General features: G+C 42.2%; 1 protein-coding gene across 10 annotated transcripts in view; it reads right to left on the bottom strand.

Moving 5' to 3' along the window:
- Window positions 1–1,108: 1,108 nt before the first annotated feature.
- Window positions 1,109–18,165, bottom strand: part of THSD7B (thrombospondin type 1 domain containing 7B) — a 518,195-nt gene continuing 501,138 nt past the window's right edge. For 7 of the 10 annotated variants that reach the window (XM_066999216.1, XM_066999215.1, XM_066999220.1 and 4 more), the window contains 8 exons: window positions 15,918–16,063; window positions 10,952–11,111; window positions 10,445–10,618; window positions 10,266–10,361; window positions 9,097–9,194; window positions 7,279–7,471; window positions 3,589–3,676; window positions 1,109–2,310 (listed from right to left, as the gene is read on the bottom strand). In XM_066999216.1, the coding sequence (XP_066855317.1) occupies window positions 2,229–2,310; window positions 3,589–3,676; window positions 7,279–7,471; window positions 9,097–9,194; window positions 10,266–10,361; window positions 10,445–10,618; window positions 10,952–11,111; window positions 15,918–16,063 (1,037 nt within the window). In that variant the 3' untranslated portion in view covers window positions 1,109–2,228. The remainder of the gene's footprint in view (window positions 2,311–3,588; window positions 3,677–7,278; window positions 7,472–9,096; window positions 9,195–10,265; window positions 10,362–10,444; window positions 10,619–10,951; window positions 11,112–15,917; window positions 16,064–18,165) is intronic. The other 3 variants (XM_013186367.3, XM_066999222.1, XM_066999223.1) reach the window with 3 other exon arrangements.

Below are 18,165 nucleotides of genomic sequence, written 5' to 3'. Positions count from 1 at the left end.
AGAGGGATAACATTTTGGACCACATCACTCTAATGGATACTGCTCACTCGGGATTAAAAATAGAAAGCACATATAACTGCACACTGGCGGTTCTGCAAGTAAAGCAATGCTTTCAGTCCTTGGGCTTGCCCAGGGAAAGAAGAAAGCATCTTGGTTTGGACTGTAATTTATACTGATATTAAGGGCAATGGCCACAGGTTGCAGCTGCCATGGTTTGTTATTATTACACCAACTTTCCCACTCCAATATATTTTTGAGCAGCTTGCTTAATTGAGTTTATTCCATCACGATTCACAGGATACCATTCTTCTCACATCACAGCCCACAGATAAAATATATAAAGGTCTGGCAGTATTCTTCCTAATAGCATGGGGTTATCATTCCTTTTGTAACTCTTACTTCACATATGTAACTCAAAGGTTCAGTATAGGACACTGTTAAAAAAGATATAGGCCCCCAATGTTATTGAGAAACATCGAATCCTGTTGTTTATACCATGAACAGTTACATCTCTAAGGTAGAAAGCAGGGCCAGCCAAACATCTTCAACAGGAAACTGGGTTCTCAACAACTGAGACAATTTTCCTTCTCAATTTCATCAAGATTTTTTTCTCTGGGAAGAGGAAAGCATGTTCCTGACCTTGCTTTGCAGACACAGCACCACCACGGCTGGATGCTGTGGGATAAACGCTAGGCAGGTGACATCCTCCGTGACCTGGGGAGGTAAAGCTATCTACAACACCACTGTATTTTCAGAGAAACCATCCTATTAAAATTATGAACTTGAATAGCAACAAAACGCCACAGGCACTGCCTTCTGCCCTAGTTAAGCTCTTCTCTTGTGATGAACCGCTGTGAGGTAACTGCACATTGACAAGGGCCGTGTAGGTGCCAGGCTGGTAACAATTCTTTTTTCCCCTTCTAATTATTCAAATAAGAAGTAGCATTGAGCTAAAAATAAGACCAAGCATTCTCCAGATCTGCAATTACTCTCTGGACTTGTACTTGTCTACAATATTTCCTCAGCTAATCACTACAGCACAAAACATGCCAGAATTGTTTGAAATCAGAATTCAATCCCAGACACAGTAAAAGACTAATAATGAATGTTGTTTACACACATTTAATTCAACATACCAGAAGCAATATTCTTACTCCCTTTAGCATTTTATTTGCTTATAAATACAAGTCAATACCACAAGATGGCACTTTCTTACTTGCAACACGTACTATTATAAACACATACCCTCTCCAAATGTTCCCAGATGTTTACAACATTTAACTTTTCAGTGGTTTTGAAACATTTAAAAAAGCAAGACCTTCTACAAACTGTATTTGTGTTTGATGTATATTAAATGAGGTCAGGTAATTAAATTCAAAAAAAGAATTTATAAATATTTCAGATAAGAAAATTTAAATACAAAAGCAGAGTTTGTATTAATTAAACTGAATAACAATTTAAACTGGCCATAACGTATCTACATGGTTTTATTTAATTTAAAATACTTTTTAAACAATCAAATCCTCTAGCCATTCATCAAAACACCTATCTACTCAACCTTTTAAAAAATATTTTCAGTTAAGAAACCACCTAGGCTTTTTCTTAACAATCCTTATTCTGTCCTGTAGGTGGAAATGAAGTGAAATCATATTCCAGACTAGAAAACAGGATAAGAAGGAAGAAACTTTAAAAAACCAGATAACTTCAGACACTCCAACTCATTATTCTTTGTGTTTCTCAAAATACATGATCCAGTTTTAAAGTCTTTGAACGAAATGTAAACACTATAAAACTCATTGTTGAAATATGTGAAGAATAAAGAACCCTGCACTAATATAGTGCATAATGATGCTGTGTCAAACTTGTCATTTACAGTAATTGTCACATTTTCCTCTGGATTGTCATGCCTTTTTGTTGGTACTTTTTTTTTTTTCCCCCAATACCAATTCCTTTTAATGTCAGTAGACATTATTCGTTTTTTTTATTCCCATTGCTCAACAGGAAGAGATGCATTTTCCAGTCTCTTCAGAAAAGTTGCACAAGATCCAAGACTTTGATTCCTTTTTTTTTTTTAATAACGAGGTGGCAAAATTTCAAGCTTGCAATATTTCTGTTCTGCCCGGTATATTACATATCAGGAGATTCCTCAAAAAACTGAGAAGTCTGAGAGTTACAAAAAAGAAAGCAGTTAAGGCAGTCAATGTCTACATTTGGATTTCTTGTTTATGTTACATGTCAATGTCTCCGTCATAGGCTAAGGTTAGAGGCTTCTGTTGTGGAGGAGTGCTTTGATGCTGCTTGCTTTTTTTGCTGTAAGAAAAATAAAAATATTTCAGGAGACAAAAAATGCAAATGGTAATAGAGTGTGAAGCTCAAACATGTCAACAACAACAAAAAAGCAAACTTCAACAAAAATTATCTTCCCGCACTGGCTATTTTCCTTGGCACCCTATTGAAACAACCCTAATTATTATTGCAAAATACACCTCCTCGGTAGTCTTCTAGTGATGGAGAACTATGAAATGCTATTTCAAAATTCCTCAGTATGCTCCGCTGTATTATCTCAGAGAAACGGCAGCTATATAGCTCAAAAATAGGAAGCTATGACTCCTAGGCATCATCCAAACACTGTTACTTAAGCTTTTAGTCGAAGAGAGAATGAGGGAAAGAATGAGACAGCGGGAGAGAATAAAGCGATTTTGGATGAAATAGGGTAATGTTGCTGTTAGGACATGGCTGGGACTCTCCCTCACAATAAAACCCTCCATCAGAGACGCCCTGGTGCAGACCAGGGCTTCAGCACACCCAGTACCCTATTTCTAACAGTGACCGGTAACGGCAGCTTTAGACATTTGGCATGTCTCCTCCTGAGGTGTTTAGTGCCAAAAGCTATTTAGGGATTACCTGAGCTGGGGCGTACGTCCAGAAAACCAGAATTAACGCCAAGAGACCCACCCTTCCATGAACTGTTATGCCCTTATGTTATTTCAATTCATTTATCTTTCTGGCACACACAGCCCCTGATAGCAGTAAGCTCACAAGGTAATAATGCGCTCTATGAAAAATGAAATCTTTTGTTTATTTTAAGCAGTCACTTCATCAGATGTCTCCTACTTCTTATATTGCAGGATATAAAAATTCCCTAGCCCCCTTTTCTACTCCATTCCTGATTTCATAGATGTCTATTGTATTCCCACCTCAAACACCATTTCCAGCTGAATGACCCTATTCTATTTGGTGCTTCCTTGAATGGGAGCTGGCTCCTAGATCTAATCAGTCTCCTTGCTCTTTTTCGGTTTTATTAAAGAATAGAACAAAAAGCCCTTTCTAATCCCAGCAGAAGTCTGAATATATGGGCTTGTTGATAACCAAAAGTAACTCTTTCCCTGCTTGGCTACCAAACATCTTCATGGTCAGGTCAGTTGGAATTTGCAGTTTGGAGAGCTTTAAATTACTCTGAGGTAGGAGCCAAATGAAGGCAGGTCCCTCATCCAACTTCCATTCTTTCTTAACACCTCGAGGATTAAGTAGCTGCATTGCTGTTTAAATAAAAGAGAACAAGCACAGCACAAAACATGTCATACTTACCACATCAGGAAGGATGTAAAAATCAGGAAAGCTATGATGAGGAACCCACTAGCTGATACTCCATACACCCACATCTTCAGTTTGCCATCTGTTGGAAGATCAGGAAGAAGGACAGGGGCAAAAAGTAAAGAATAAAAATCTTTATTCTAAAATACGCAAATTCTCAAGATGATAAAGAGAAAACACACAAGCAAAATTAATAGCATCATTGATGGGAAACAGCAAGGATTGGCTGGGAATAATCCATTAAAATATGTTTTTGATAGAAAAAAAGATTCTTGTAAAAATCAATCTTCTTAAAGACATAATCTTAACTTTGGTAAGGACTTTAGACTTTCCTCAATGAAAACTGAAGAGGAACTCCTCGTGTCAGTTTCCAAAGCAGCCTTATTTCACAGCCTGCCCTCTGGCTGAGCTCCTGCAGCCCAGTGCAGACAGCCAATGCTCACAGTGCAGCTCCGCAGCCAGGCTCCTGCCCACGGAGGGAGCAGGGCTGGAGGGAGATAATTGTGATGTACTCACTCGTGAGCCTCCGTGGCTGCCCTAGCAAAGAGTAGCTGAGTGTTGAGCTGACCCAGAAATCAATGCAGGCACACCTAGGGTGTTCAGCCTAAAGAAATGACAACTGAGAAGGGATGCGGTTGTTCTGTGTAAGTACTTGGGGGTCACCTGAGATAAACATCAGCAAGCCCAAGCGAACAGGCTACTTGGAGCTGACAAGTGCTTGGAAGGCAAGCGGGAATAAACTCAGCTTAGACTAAGAACAAGGATATGTTTTGGATTAGTAAAAGGGATGAAGTTGGGCAACAAATTTCGAGTTGGACCACCAGAGCACAAAACATGATGACTAGGTGAGATGGGGCTGTGGATAGGACTGCTTGGTCTGTCCCCACGCACTGGCAGGGGACTCACTCTGCAACCCAAGCAAGAACCTCCCCCCACAGACATTTCAGCTCGAATGCGTTGAAATACTTCCTTCTGAAAGGCAGTCTCATAAAATGTTATTTGGACAGGCCCTGAATTAAAGCTTTGCATTAAGAATAATAATTTTTAAAAGATCAATATTCCTGCTTCTTGCTCAGTTCTGGCTGTACAGAATTCCTTGTGGATGCAACTTGTGGTATTTTTTTCATGCAGCGCTGATTCATATCAATGGAGTTTTTAATATACACTGGGGGCAGAGACATGAACCTGCTCCGTGCACCCAGACGTGGTCTGACAGAGGACATTTAACTCATTCATGTGAGTGGGGAGTTACTGCACAGGACAATCACCAAACCTCTTTTACATTTTATGTTTGAATTACAAATTTTGTTCAAAGGGAAACCTACTTCATCAGCTCCCGTTCCTTCTGGTGTTGGGTTTTTGTTTGTTTGTTTTTTTTTTCCTAGGCTTTGTGGGAAGGCTGAGTATCACTCACAGATTTTCTCTTCCCCTCAAAACACTTAGAGCCTATCTCCCCTGTGAGAAGAGCCCCGTTCATCATGTCTGGTTGGTTTTTTTTCCTGAAGCCTAGGTATGAATTTTTTTGCTGTCTCAACTAGAAATGGCCAAGCAACATTCAGCAGTCCTGTGAAGGGATTGTCACAGCAAGAACAAGGCATCCCACAAGGTCTGCTATGATGGCAGGTGTGCTTTCCATCCCCAACATAAAGGCATTGGACCATGTCAGCCGACAATTTAAACAATGCTATTTAAATTGCCTCTCAACTTGAAAAGTTTCTGTTCTGAACTCTGGCCTCCCAGAGTGTGGTGAAGAAAGGAAAAACACTGCCTGATTTGAAATCAGTTCTGTGCTCTCCTGCAGAGCATTTAAAAGAACAAAAATATCAGCCTCATTAAATCATTATAAAATTTGTGTTCCAAACTGTAACCAGGAAGGAAAATCACAAATTAACTAGAGAAAGGCACATAAAATTTTACTAACAGACACAAGTCCGTAGACAGGCACAGATGCCAATGACTATAGCACCAAAGGGTGGTAAATGCCATCCACAGAGGGAGCATTCACCATAGACTTGCTATCAAGAGAGTATCTGGTAAATAACAGTGGTCTCCTGGCTCTGCTAGCACTAATTACTGCAAACCCCAGACCAGTAAGCTTGAAAGCCTGTTTTAGGAAAGCAATTACGTACTTTGTCAAGAAATAAGACAAGGGGGAACAACTTGAAGAGCGTCAGCCTTGAGATGAGGTCTGAAGAGCGCACACAGACTGAAGAGGCACCTACAGGGTGCTGTGGGGTTGGTGATATACTTAGCACACATGTAGCACGTTTACTCCTTTGCCATGTGTTGTTTCTGTAACATTTATACCCTAAAATTAAATGACACCATGTTCTGTTGAAGTTCCTTAGTCCCTGTTTGTGTCTTTTAGTCCCTGGGGGAGAACAGGCCCACAGATGGTGCGCTGAGGTCAAGCCCACCAGAAGCTTTCAGGGCTGCAGCCTTGAATGCTGATTTAAGGAAGGGAGGATGGCAGCATCCACCTACACCCCTCTCCCTTTTCCTAACCCCATAAAGGTAATGGGTGAAGGCATGATACCTAAGTAAGACTGCCTACGGAGGGCCATGGATGCTGACAAAATGGCAATTAACCCCAAACCTGTGACTCAAACTGCTGGTGAACTGTGTGGGCTTCTGGATGATGAATCTGATCGAAAACTAGCCAACTTTAAAGGCTCTGGACCAAGCTCTATTAGCTCTGAGACTGTCAACACAAAGGTTAACTACTGTATGCAAATCAAATATGTAAATGTAACATTCAAAGTGTGAACACATATATCAGACAGAATTATGGCTCCCTGAACCCTGCAACAGAACCTTCCGTTACTTATTTTCTAAAGTCCCGTGTTCGTTACAAACTAATAGGAAACAAATGCAATGTCAGATAGCAGAACACAGGGAAGATGGCACTGCCGGTATTTCTGAATAGGTGGACACCGATGCATTTCCGTAAAAACTTGACACGCCTGATACTTCTGTTTCCCATTTTAAAGTTTTGCTTGCTTTTCAGAAATTTATTTTGAATAAATTAATTTTCCAAAATAACAGTCAAAATGGTAATCAGATACTATAGCTACAGCACAAGTCCTGTGTACCGGTCAGGTATGGTACATCCACTTTGCCGGTTCCAGCACTTTATGCCAACCAAGCCAAAGATCCACATAGGACTCACTGCTTGGGCACAGCAGCTTGCCTGCTTCTGGCTTATTTTTGTTCTCTTAATGTCTTCACTTCAACATTTAAACCTTCAAACCTTACACTTGCTACCCCATTTTTTCATACACTTTTGAAAAACAGCAAGAAACAATCAATGTTTTCTTTAATGAAATCTTAAGTACTTTCTGCTCAGAATCTTCTAAAGTGCTACTGATGCCTTCCCTGGTCCAAACACATCACTTACAGAAATATCATCAGATAAGTGTTCTAAGCATCCCCCCAAATCACATTAGAGTATATACTTTTGCAAAATATTATTGCTTCATTCTCTTTGCTATCTCTCAACATAAGAGATTGTGATTACTCAGTGTAGTCACAAAGGAACAGGAGATGACATGCAAGGTAGAAATTGTGAGGCTGCTCTGCCGCTCCCAGACACAATCTCTGATGTTATGATCTACAAAGCTTGTATCTTTCTTCTACAGAAATGTAGTGAAGAAAATGTATTCCATTCATATTTAAGTTTTTCACCTGGATTAAAAGGTTGAATAGACCATCCTTTGAAAATGTCATGCATTTTTGAGTTGACAGGTTTATTTTTTCCAGCAATGGTCTTAACATCAGCTTTCTTATCTTCTAAACCTGGTACCTTCATGCAGTAATCCAGGAAACCATTTGATCTCATTATTTCTGTATATCCTCGCTCACAACCGCAGACTCCTCTCTAGGTGATAAAAGGGAATTTGATATTAAAATGAATAGTATCCTCGTGAAGAACAGCACAAATTGTAGGTAAACTGTGAAGAAACCGCAAGGTACATCCTACACTTGTAATTAGCAAGTTAACTGCCATCAAACCAAACAAGCTAGGAGCTGATGCATGCAAACCTACTTCAGCCCAAAAAGCCAAAATACATTGGCAATTGGTTGGGGAGTTACTAATTACACATAAGCCCAGTATGGAAACATTTTCATCACAACAGACTTAATAATAGGCATCTGTGGCTTGATCCAATTCCTCTTGTCAAAAAAAAAAAAAAAAAAGATAGCACTGACCCTGCTGGGCAAAAGAAAAGATTAACAAAGCAACAATCCCATTTCAGCCCCAAACCCCCCATTCCAAGGCATTTCCGCTGACACGGGGCTCTCTGTGATGAAGCACTGCCTCTTAGGACCAAGCATCTGCTGCCCTGGACCAGTGCAGGCAGTTTCTTCAAGAGGTTTCTTTGAATGTGGTGGTTCACTAAACAGATACTCCATTTTCTGGATGCTACTTTAATACAGATTTTTAATTTTTTTTTTTTTTTTAGATTGCCTTTCTTTTCTAATTATCTTATTATTATGATGCCTGTCTGAAGGCCTGGCACACTCTGTATTATCCAACCAGACACGTGATTTACAGTATCTGTGATAAGAATTTAACACTTGATGTCAGTTTTTTTGCCACACCATCCGCACTTGTTGACAGACACAATCCAGAGCTTTTTTGAGCATAAGGTGAAGAAGCTCTCAAGAATTTAAATAGCTAATAAATGCATGTCTGCCCATCATTTATATGCCTCTGTAGGCTCTCACAACCCTTACAGCTGTATTCAATTGCCCATGAGCTTGTTTCCAATGGTAATTCCTCCCACAAGATACTCAGCTGAAGCTGAGAGCTGCGGAGGCTGTATTTAAAATAGAAATAGCTACACCCCAGCTGCACCTGGATACTTCAAGGGTTCTGGGTTTTGTGCTCTGTCATGGTGCTGACACAGAGAACAAGGAGAAGGCATTTTTGGAAGCTCTTACTGGAGTTCAGTAGTACAAGAAGGGACGTATGTAACCTCTGGGCTCACATCTGCTCAGAGGCAAAGAGGAGATGCTGCCTCAAAGATTCAGCAGATGTTGCCGATGCTGAACATTTCAGCAAATGGGGTCCAGACTCTGCTTTAATGGTTGGTATGGAGGTGGTGGGATCAGGCTGCTACAGCTTCCTTGCACTCATGGGGGCCTCCTGTGTCCTTGGAGGAGCAGGAGAGCAAATATGCTTTTATCTCCTCTCTTACATAAGTTTTAAACAGTCCATTTGCTATGTGACAGTAAAATAGCATTCAATAAAAATTAAACCAAGAGGTTCCAAACCCTTCCCGTGAAACAAACGCAAAATTACAACATTAATATACACCATCACTCATCTGTGTGGGTTTATGAAGCTTTTATCTTTGACTGAAATTCCTACAACTTCCTCGAGGTGGTACCATGGGCACACTAAACTATTTCCTAGTCCTATGCATTTAAGATCCAGAAGATAACTGAATAGAATTTGCGGTGTTAATTCCTCAGCCACGTTCTGCAGCAACCACGCACCTGGGTGCAGTAGGAGAAGGGTTTTCTGCACGCTGGGCTGCAGTGACGAACTTCAGCAGGCTTGGTCTGAAGAGCACACCCTCCTGGAAAAGAAGTTACTTTCCAAAAAAAGAGTGCTTTCAAGGGTATGTTGTACAATGGTTTTGACTTGGATCACCACAGAGTAAGAAGTGCATGCTTGCTTATTTTATATGGTTAAATACTAGTCTATTGAGCTCATTAGCATAATATCTGTAGGCATCACATTAATTAATTTGCCTTAACAAGGCAGGGAATTATTATCATACCCATCTTGTTAATGGAGAACAGAGACATTCAGATTTAAGCAATTTGCCCCAGGCCACATAGGAAGTTGGGGACAGAATCAGGAATTAGATGCAGATCTTCTGTGTCCTCATTAACGTCTTATCTACATAAAAAGATATAATACACTTAACGCCTTAGCCCATCCTCACTTGGGGAACTCTGCCTCATAGCAATAAAAAAAAAAAGTGTTAATGAGTTCTTAACTACTTGGCAACCTTTGCACATAAAACTTTTGTATATTATCTTAACTAGTCCTTATAAATAGAGCTAGAGAAGAACATCTGCATTTTCTTTCCTGCTCTCTCCTCATTCATCCTCTGCATACTGAGAGAGATCCTGCGGATGTGCGAGCCCTTTGCCTTTGTCAATCTCTGGTGGAGCTTCAAAGTGCTGACCATGGATTTCGCTTTTCATCCTGTGCAGGCAGAATTTGTAGGTCACAGCACCAGCAGGAATCTCACAGTCTGAGTGATCTGAGATTCCTGTCTGTTGAATAGAAGGAGAGTTACAGAAGCTGGGCTCTCTACCATCACATGTGATTTTCTCTTCTCCCCTGTTGCCGGAAAGTTGCACTAACAGCTGTACAAGGCTGCCTAGGCACACCAGTTACTGTACGTGCACTCGTGTCTTCCTGTGGCCAACACAACAGTTGGGGTAAGTCGCCCAAAGGCTCTCATGCAATGACATGCGTGATGGTGACCTGACAGCAGGGCTGGTGAGTTCCCACCTGTCTTTCCCACACATAAACCTGAACTGAAATTCTAGAGGAATCGGGAAAGAAGGCTGTCCGAGCAACTGATACAGAAGAACAACTTGTATGAAGACTTTCCATTCATAATTGTGCATGGCAATTTGGGGCATACCTGTGACATTTATTCCGTCTGAGCGCTGGCACCACACTGTGCGTACATTGTCTCGCCAAAGGCTGGTTTTCCAGAGGTAGTCATAACACTTCCCTCCTGCAACGTCAATACCAGTTAGCCTTCGCATTGCAACAAATTCAGAAAAACCTCTTGAATAAAAGAAACTCTGGCAAGGCTACCTGAGCAAGGCCGTGTCTCCACCACTTGTCCGGAGCAGCTCTCCGGGCTCTCAGGGGACTGACCTACAAATGCCCGGGATCGAGCCTGGCGACCCGTTGTCTCAAAGCTCCTGCCCTCGATGCACGTGAGCTCGCAGGAGCTCCACTCCGACCACTCGGTCAGGTGGCAGTCACCTGCACACGGAAAGAATAAATCACAGGCTTCCCGAAGGAACCAGCCTTAGAGGATTAAGGACAAGCTGCGTACAACAGCTTTAACAGGGAAATAACCTCAGTTTATCACCCAATAGTATGCATTATTCAGATTTTCTGCTTCGTGGGGAATCTCATTTTCTCCAAAAAGAAAGTCTTTTTCAGGTGATCTAGAAACAGCAGACTGAGCATTTACGTGATTTGCTGAAGTACGAATTCTGACTGCGGCAGCTGCCAGTACTCAGCTATGCAAGCCTCTCCGTCTCAGAAAGCTATTGCAGACGGCAGCGTCGTGTGACTTTCAAAAGTCTTTACCTGGGCAGGGCACGGAGCACGGTAACTGCAGCACGGTCTCTTTCAAAGGCAGCTCGGCACATAATGCATTTTCCACTGGTTTGGCTGTAGCAGAAACAGATGCGTCATGCACTACACAGGTGAGGTTGCGCACTTGCAATCCATCTCCGCACTGCCCACCCTAGGAAATGACAGAGGGGAACAGAGACACACATTGCTGGCATTAGCAGATGGCAGAAGAAATACACTTGATTCCACCTGTAAATAAAGACTTCAAAGATATAAATCCAGTTTCTGGACTGCAATAGTATCCCCAGTTACGGGAAGACAGATGGAGATCTCCTTTGTAAGCAGCGCTATAGAAGCTCAGAGACAGAACCACGTGGAAAAATGTGTATAACCAAAGAGGGGAGAGAGAAGAGCACACAAGTCCTTTCCTTTCCATGTCTGGGAGGTCCAGGAAGGAAGGAGTCACCAAGCAGATGGGGCAGAGCTCAGGCAGGCCCTTTCCCTGGTGCAGCAGTGAAAAATAGCAAATGTGAAGAGCACGGCTTCAGGAGAGCTGGTCCCTTCCCACGTGGCAAAACCTTGAATCTCCTAGGAGAAGAGGTGGGTACCATAAAAGATGCAAAAGGACTGTTTTGGCTTCTCTGAAGCAGCCAAGGGCAGAGCCTGCCCATAAGCAAGGGACAGTTGCCTTCACCTCCTTTGACGGCACAGCCCAGAATGAGCAATTAAATGCTTTAAACTCTGCAACAGCAAAAATCCTTCTACGTCTCCTATTAGGCTGCGAGGATTAACGTGCACTAGGATGTTTGTGTAATTTCTTAATTGTGCAGGGAGTTTCTGGTTCTGAGGTGGAGACATCGCCAGCCTTACTGAAATGTCATCTGAAGCCAGACCCAGCTTGTTAGCCTTGAATCCAGTTTGAACAAGCATTAGGTGGCTCCATCCAAGCCACTCCACGCTCTTCAGTCCGGTTCTGAAACACTCAGTAATACCCCAAGCCACTTGCTGAAGACTTCCTCTACCTGAAAATCAATGTTGTTTGGTTAACCCAGTGATCAAGGGCTGAAGATGCTGTGAGAAATGATGCCCCGAGGCTATTTCTAGAGGGTGGTATTGTTTCATTTTCTTCTGAAAAACAGAGCTGCGGTGATGTTCGAAGCACACACCTTAAACCCGCGTGATGCTTTATGAACATGCATCTTAAGCCTTATGGAAATAGCACTTTACAAAATTCAGTAAATAAAGCTCAGGAAAGAGGATGAAACATTGCTTTTATACAACCAGGGGAAATGCTACTTTGAATCACTGGGCAGTAGATTCTTTTAAAGTAATGGACTTCATCTGCAGAACAGAATGGCTCCTACCAAGTACATTTATTCGGCAGTATGCTTGATAGCAAGAATCTCAAGAATGGCTCTCCTGTAAACATGTGGCACCATTTTCATTTTCTCTACACCTTTTCTGTTGCTGACACACAGTGAAGTAGAAATAGAAGCGTAACTATTTGGGTTTAGAGCAGTTGCTAATCAAAAGCATCTTAGAGAAATATTAGTGTAGATTTACCATATGCAGCCAGATTTCAAGTTTTTAACACCATGTTTCATTTTAGTCAGTATGCAACTTACTGTTCTAAATTACTGTTTCACCCCTGAAACCTCTATAGCGGCCTGAGATTAATGGTGTGTGAATAACTCATGCGGCTGTCAATTGGGTTAGAGTTCTTAGAAATTGCTGGTGGAAACAGAATTCAATGTGGAGAAAATTCCCCGGGGAAATGGGCACTAATCAAACTGCAGTCCATTCGCAGCTCAGCGAAGTGGCTCAAGGAACGGCTGAGGATTATTGGAAAGGACAAAAAAATTGTGAAGATACTTGTTCTTTTACAAACAATACATAAATATATATTTCTATACATATCAATGTATTAATAGTTATGTAAATGCAGACACAAATAAAAAGAATAGATTAAAAGAACACATTTTCGGTAATCTCCATTATAAAAGTTAGCATGCCTCAAAGCAACATTCTTCATCCTTCTATCATGAAATATTGGCAATATATTCATATTTCCAATATTTAGAATAAGTAAGTAAATATAAATCATGGACTCTCAAATAAATCCAAAAATAAACGTTAGCTTTTTAACAGTGTTTTCCACTTTCTTGCTTTCATCCAAGACCAGAAATGCATTTTTACAATGAATTGAATGCATTTAAAAGATACAATGTCATCCTGTCATTTACAGAGGAAAATGACACTGGGCTTTCTTGATATATTTGGCAAGGTCATAAGCAATGCAGGAGCAATGCATTAACTTTCTTATCATCCTAAAAATTATTCATGTCCCCAAAATTATACATTTGAAGACCTAATTAATAGGTGTGGAATCAGTGGAAATTTGCTGCAGTAATGGCACAATGAGGATTCGGTGAGTAGCTGCTAATCAGAGGAGCATTGCCAAGGAGATGATCAAATATTCAAAACTCTGGGGATCAAATCTGTATTGTAAGTGCTCTTCCTTGGGAGGTGTGATGATCTGAGGTTTGCACAGATTTAGCCTCTGCCTTTCGAGTCACAAGCTCCTTGCAGGAAATATGCGGGGACTTGACTTCCAAAGGGTCCAGGTCCATTTGAATTCCAGAGGTCCAGGGATTTGACTTCCAGAGTTTCATGGTCCGTTTGGCTGCACAAATTTCTACATTGACCCTTTGGATGATTCAGAAAAGCCCCTGGGTTCCCTAAATACAGTCATTCTGGAGGTAGGGCCCCTCCAGGAGCACCTGCACAGAGCCTCTACGTCTCAGCCCTTCACCCCAGGAAGGGTTCTTAGTCTTCTTACGAATGTTAGGAGATAGTGCTTGATAATGCCTAGCTGCTTGGCTTATATTCTGTTAGTGGAAAAATTGTGACCTCTGTCATTCACTGCTAATATTTTCCTTTTTTCTTTTTTTTTAACTGATCAGTGTAAAACACTTCAACTCCAATGAGAAAATGATTAATGTAATGCAACCTTTTGAGATTAGGTGTATTGACCATTTTCCAGGTTCTGCACCCCTTTGAATGCAGCAGAAATGCCCAGGTCCGCTGGAGGGGTGCCTGTGACATGTGCCTGGAGAGCAGTGTGCTGATTTACATACTGCGAAAACCAGCAATACAAAACACTTAGCAGGCTCTACTCCTAAACATGCACACACCTTTAATTATTCACATGAAGTCGATTTAACAGTCCTTCTACAATTAAGAAATGCAGTCTCAGTTATCTCATAATACAAGGAAGAAATATTTTAGCTTTATAATTAATTGTCCTGTTTATATTACCCCAGGAAAACTTTTTCACGATATGCATTTTGGTCTTACCATATGATGTATTTACCTTCTTTAACAAAGCATCCTTGAAAACGTGACTTCTGAAAGCTTTCTTTAGGAAGTACATGTAAGCTTCTTTTCCAGAAAAGCACAGGAATAAATCACCTTGTATTTATGAACTACATTTAATTCCAAAGAACCTCATTAAAGAGAGCTGAACATCAAAAAAAAAAAAAAAAAAAAAAATCTTCTCTCCAAAACAAAGCAAAGGGGTGAGAAACTACAACACAGTAATTTAAGAAGAGAAGCAGGCTCTATCTCACTGCAAGCACAGGATGATATCTGGCTTAGAGGAGGCTGTGATTACTTGCTCTGAGCTGAAATTTAGCTGGGTTCTGGATGGTGCACATTTTTAATTTCCATGATGTGCTATTTTTCTGGAATATGCTAGGGCATTAATTCAGCTTCCCTACTAATTCTTTTATCACCTATGTTAGCTCCTATCCTTGAAAGTCTTGTCCCTAATGTTTAGCAGAATTTGCTTACCTTTGCTGGGCAACATATCAGCTGAGGATGTTATACATAAATAAATACCGCATGCAGCATACACAAAGACCATATTCATATCTTTCCTTAGCTGCAATGAGTTGTTGTTTAGCACAGGAACCAAGGAGAAAGGTGACCCTAAAATATATTTCCAGTTCTGTGATCTTGGGCTGTCCAAAGGCTGCAACGCTCCACATTTCATTTACAAAAAGCTGGGGAAATTCCAGGTATCTATTCTGCTGCCTGCAGCATTTGCTACAGGTCCATCGACTGCACCCAGACATCGAGCAGACATAGAGGGCAGATCAGAAAACACAAGGGATGTGTCTTCACTTCCATTACTGCCTTCAATTTCCTATATTTGACAGTCTGGAGAAGCAGCCGCAGACCTGCGCAGGGGTCCCATGCCCCAAGATGAGGCAGGGCGATTCTCCCACCTGCACCTCAGCTAAGACAGCTCTCAGCAGCCCAGGCAGGCTCCATTATGTCTGGGAAACTGCAACGTGAAAGATTCCTGTCTGCTTAATCTGGGTTACCAATTTATCCGGTTTAATATAGGAAACATGATCTAACAGCTAAGGAGAAAAGAAAAAGTATAGGGGGAAAAAAAATCAATTCAAGCCAGATGCGAGTCAGTGGCAGGGAGAGAATGACGGCCGCGGTGCGGAGTGTGTGGGGACCTGAATCCAGCCAGTCCCAGGTTGCTACAAAGAAAGTCACGCTGCAGGGAAAGTAAAAGGCAGCATTTCATACAGCAACACTAGTGCACTGGAGACCTTGCAGAGAAAGACCTGCTATATGGTACTTAAAAAAAAAAGATAAAATAGATGAAGCTCTGGAAACCAGGCGTATCTATTTTCTTGTTAGAGTTACTTTATATAATTAAATTATAGGTCACCATGACTATGCTTGCTCAAGCACATTTACCCCACAAATCTTCTTTAGTACGTCTATAAGCTCACAGTGCTTGAACCCGTACCGCCGTAAATCGCCGCTGACGGCCAGGAGATCGCACGCGCAGGTTTACGTTCCTGAACTTCCCGGCCTTAACACGCCTCTTAAACCTAAATCAATTCCGCCGCCCCATCCCCGTTTCGGTGGCAGCAGGCGTGGACGCGAGCCCTACCTGGAGTCTGCAGGGCGACCAGGGGCCGAGCCGCCAGCCGTAGCAGGGCTTCACCGGGCAGCTTCTGTGCTGGGCGAGCTGCGCCGGGCAGGGCCTGCCCTCGCCCGCGGCCTGCAGGAGCACCGCGCGCCCGCGCACCATCTGGCCTGGCGGGGAGAGGAGACACGGCGCGGTGAGAGACGCCCGCAGGAAGGAGCAAAGGCAGATTTGGGGGCGAGAAGGGGGTTATCGTTATTACGGACTCGTTTCACACCCATAAACAAAAAAGCCATTTTTAAAAAACGACACAAAGCGATTATTTGGGAAGAGTATTTAGACGATACGGATGCAATTGCCAAGCCTTCTGCCCCGTGATGCAACCACTGATATTTCTGAACACGGTTTTGTACGTTTTCCAAACACGTTATTTGTTTGCACAACACATTTAAATATTTGACTAAATCCTGATTATTAAATATGGCCAGAAAATAATTCCTACGGAATCATCATTTCTAACATTGTCCATTCAATATGTTTCCAGAGATTTTTAACAAATGAAATTTCCTTTTTATGACCAATTATGTGCATCTAATTTGAAAACTGCAAACACTCTAATGGCTATTACCATCCATAACCACTTCTGCCATTTCCATTAAAATCCTATTTATTATTGGTGAAAACTTCTTCAGCTACTGAATAGAAAAAGCAATTACGTTACTACTTTTGAAATAATAAAACTGAATACATTCATTAAAGTTACAGCAATTCCATTTCCTTCTCCTTTGCTGTCCATTTACGTCCAGGAATGTTTTCACTCAGAATGATTCAATTAGAATCCGGGCTCCAATTAAAAAGAAAAGTGAAAGCAGCCCTTATGCAACGCAATGCATGAGATTGTGCTATGGATAAAATTTCTGCCTCGCCTTTCAGTAGACGGGGATTTGAGAGGCAGTTAAAAAAAAAAAAGGAAAAAGGACTCGGTAATAAGAGCGCACACATGCAACGAGACAGATGCAGGCCGTAATTGCTAACTCCCTGAGAAGGAAAGGGAGGAGGTTTTGCAGGGAAGCGCTCCGCTTGCATGGCAGTCATTTAGCTGCAGTCTGGAGTACAGGTGAGTCCGTGCTGGAAGCAAACACCCCTGCAACGTGGGGATGCCGTGATAGTCAGCCAGAGCCTGCTCGCAGCGATTTATGGACGCGCTCTTTAATTAACTGTGCTGCAGCTGTGCTTAGGGTACGTTTCTAATAGCAGCCATCGTGAATGTCTACAGAGCAGGGTTTCCCACAAAATTTTAGGAACTAAAAATTAAAAGCTCACTCGCCTGAAAAATGTACTGACATATCTTAGCGAGCTCTCTTACCTTTCCAGTGCTCTTCCCCTGTTCTGACCCATTGAATTCCATTTTTAAACCCATTTAAACCAATTTTAAGACTTTTTCCTTTTCCAGGTCTAATCCTCTGGACCGGGGGAGTTTGTAACAGAAGTGATGATAAAAGCTCTTATCCACATGGCTGTGCATTCAGCCATCACAGAATCAGATACATTAGGAGGTGGAAAAATCCCACCGGCTGAGAGGAAAGGAGAGGTAAGAACTCCTGCGGTGCACCAGGCACCAGAGCCGGGAGGAAAGCTCCTGGTCCGCTGATGGTGCTCGGGGTGTATTAACGTGGAGGGGGGCTGCACAGTGCCAAAATGCATCGTGTCACAGCACCCTGAGGGAGAGCAGGTGGCTCATAACTGGTCTTTGATAAATCTGCGCTGGACTGAATTTGTCTGATTCTTCTCGTTTCTTGAAGCGACCCCCGAGAGGTGGGGCACAACAGCAACGCTCCCTCTGCTCGCACTGAGGTTTGGGCAATGCGCTCCAAAAGGCTAAAGGAGGCAAACTGGAGACAGTCCAGAGAAAGGCAACGCACATGCCAAGGTATTTGTAAAACAGGAGAATCAAAGGCTAAGGGAAGTGATTTTGCTTACCCCAGAATGGGAAGACATGAGAACCAGCCCCTGGCATGCAAAAGGTTGCTGCAGCCAGCAGCGATTTGCAGTTCGTAAAAATTAGGCCAGTTGTTAGGATATAGCTTTGTGGATTCTGGGGACTGGTTAGCGATGGAAAGGGCTCTTTGGGAAAGCATGGGAAGCCTGTGGGTGTAAGGGTTTGGGGAAACAGGGACGGGGGTGCCCTGGGGCAGCAGCTCAGTGCTGAGCCCCTGCAGGCACCGGCTCTGAGATGGCAGCGGCAGAAATGGACCGCTCGGAGATTTAAAAG

Source organism: Anser cygnoides, chromosome 6, assembly GCF_040182565.1.
Source record: "Anser cygnoides isolate HZ-2024a breed goose chromosome 6, Taihu_goose_T2T_genome, whole genome shotgun sequence".
Classification (NCBI taxonomy): domain Eukaryota; kingdom Metazoa; phylum Chordata; class Aves; order Anseriformes; family Anatidae; genus Anser; species Anser cygnoides.
The sequence above is the reverse complement of the archived record's forward strand: the minus strand, read 5'-3'. Positions and strand labels throughout refer to the sequence as shown.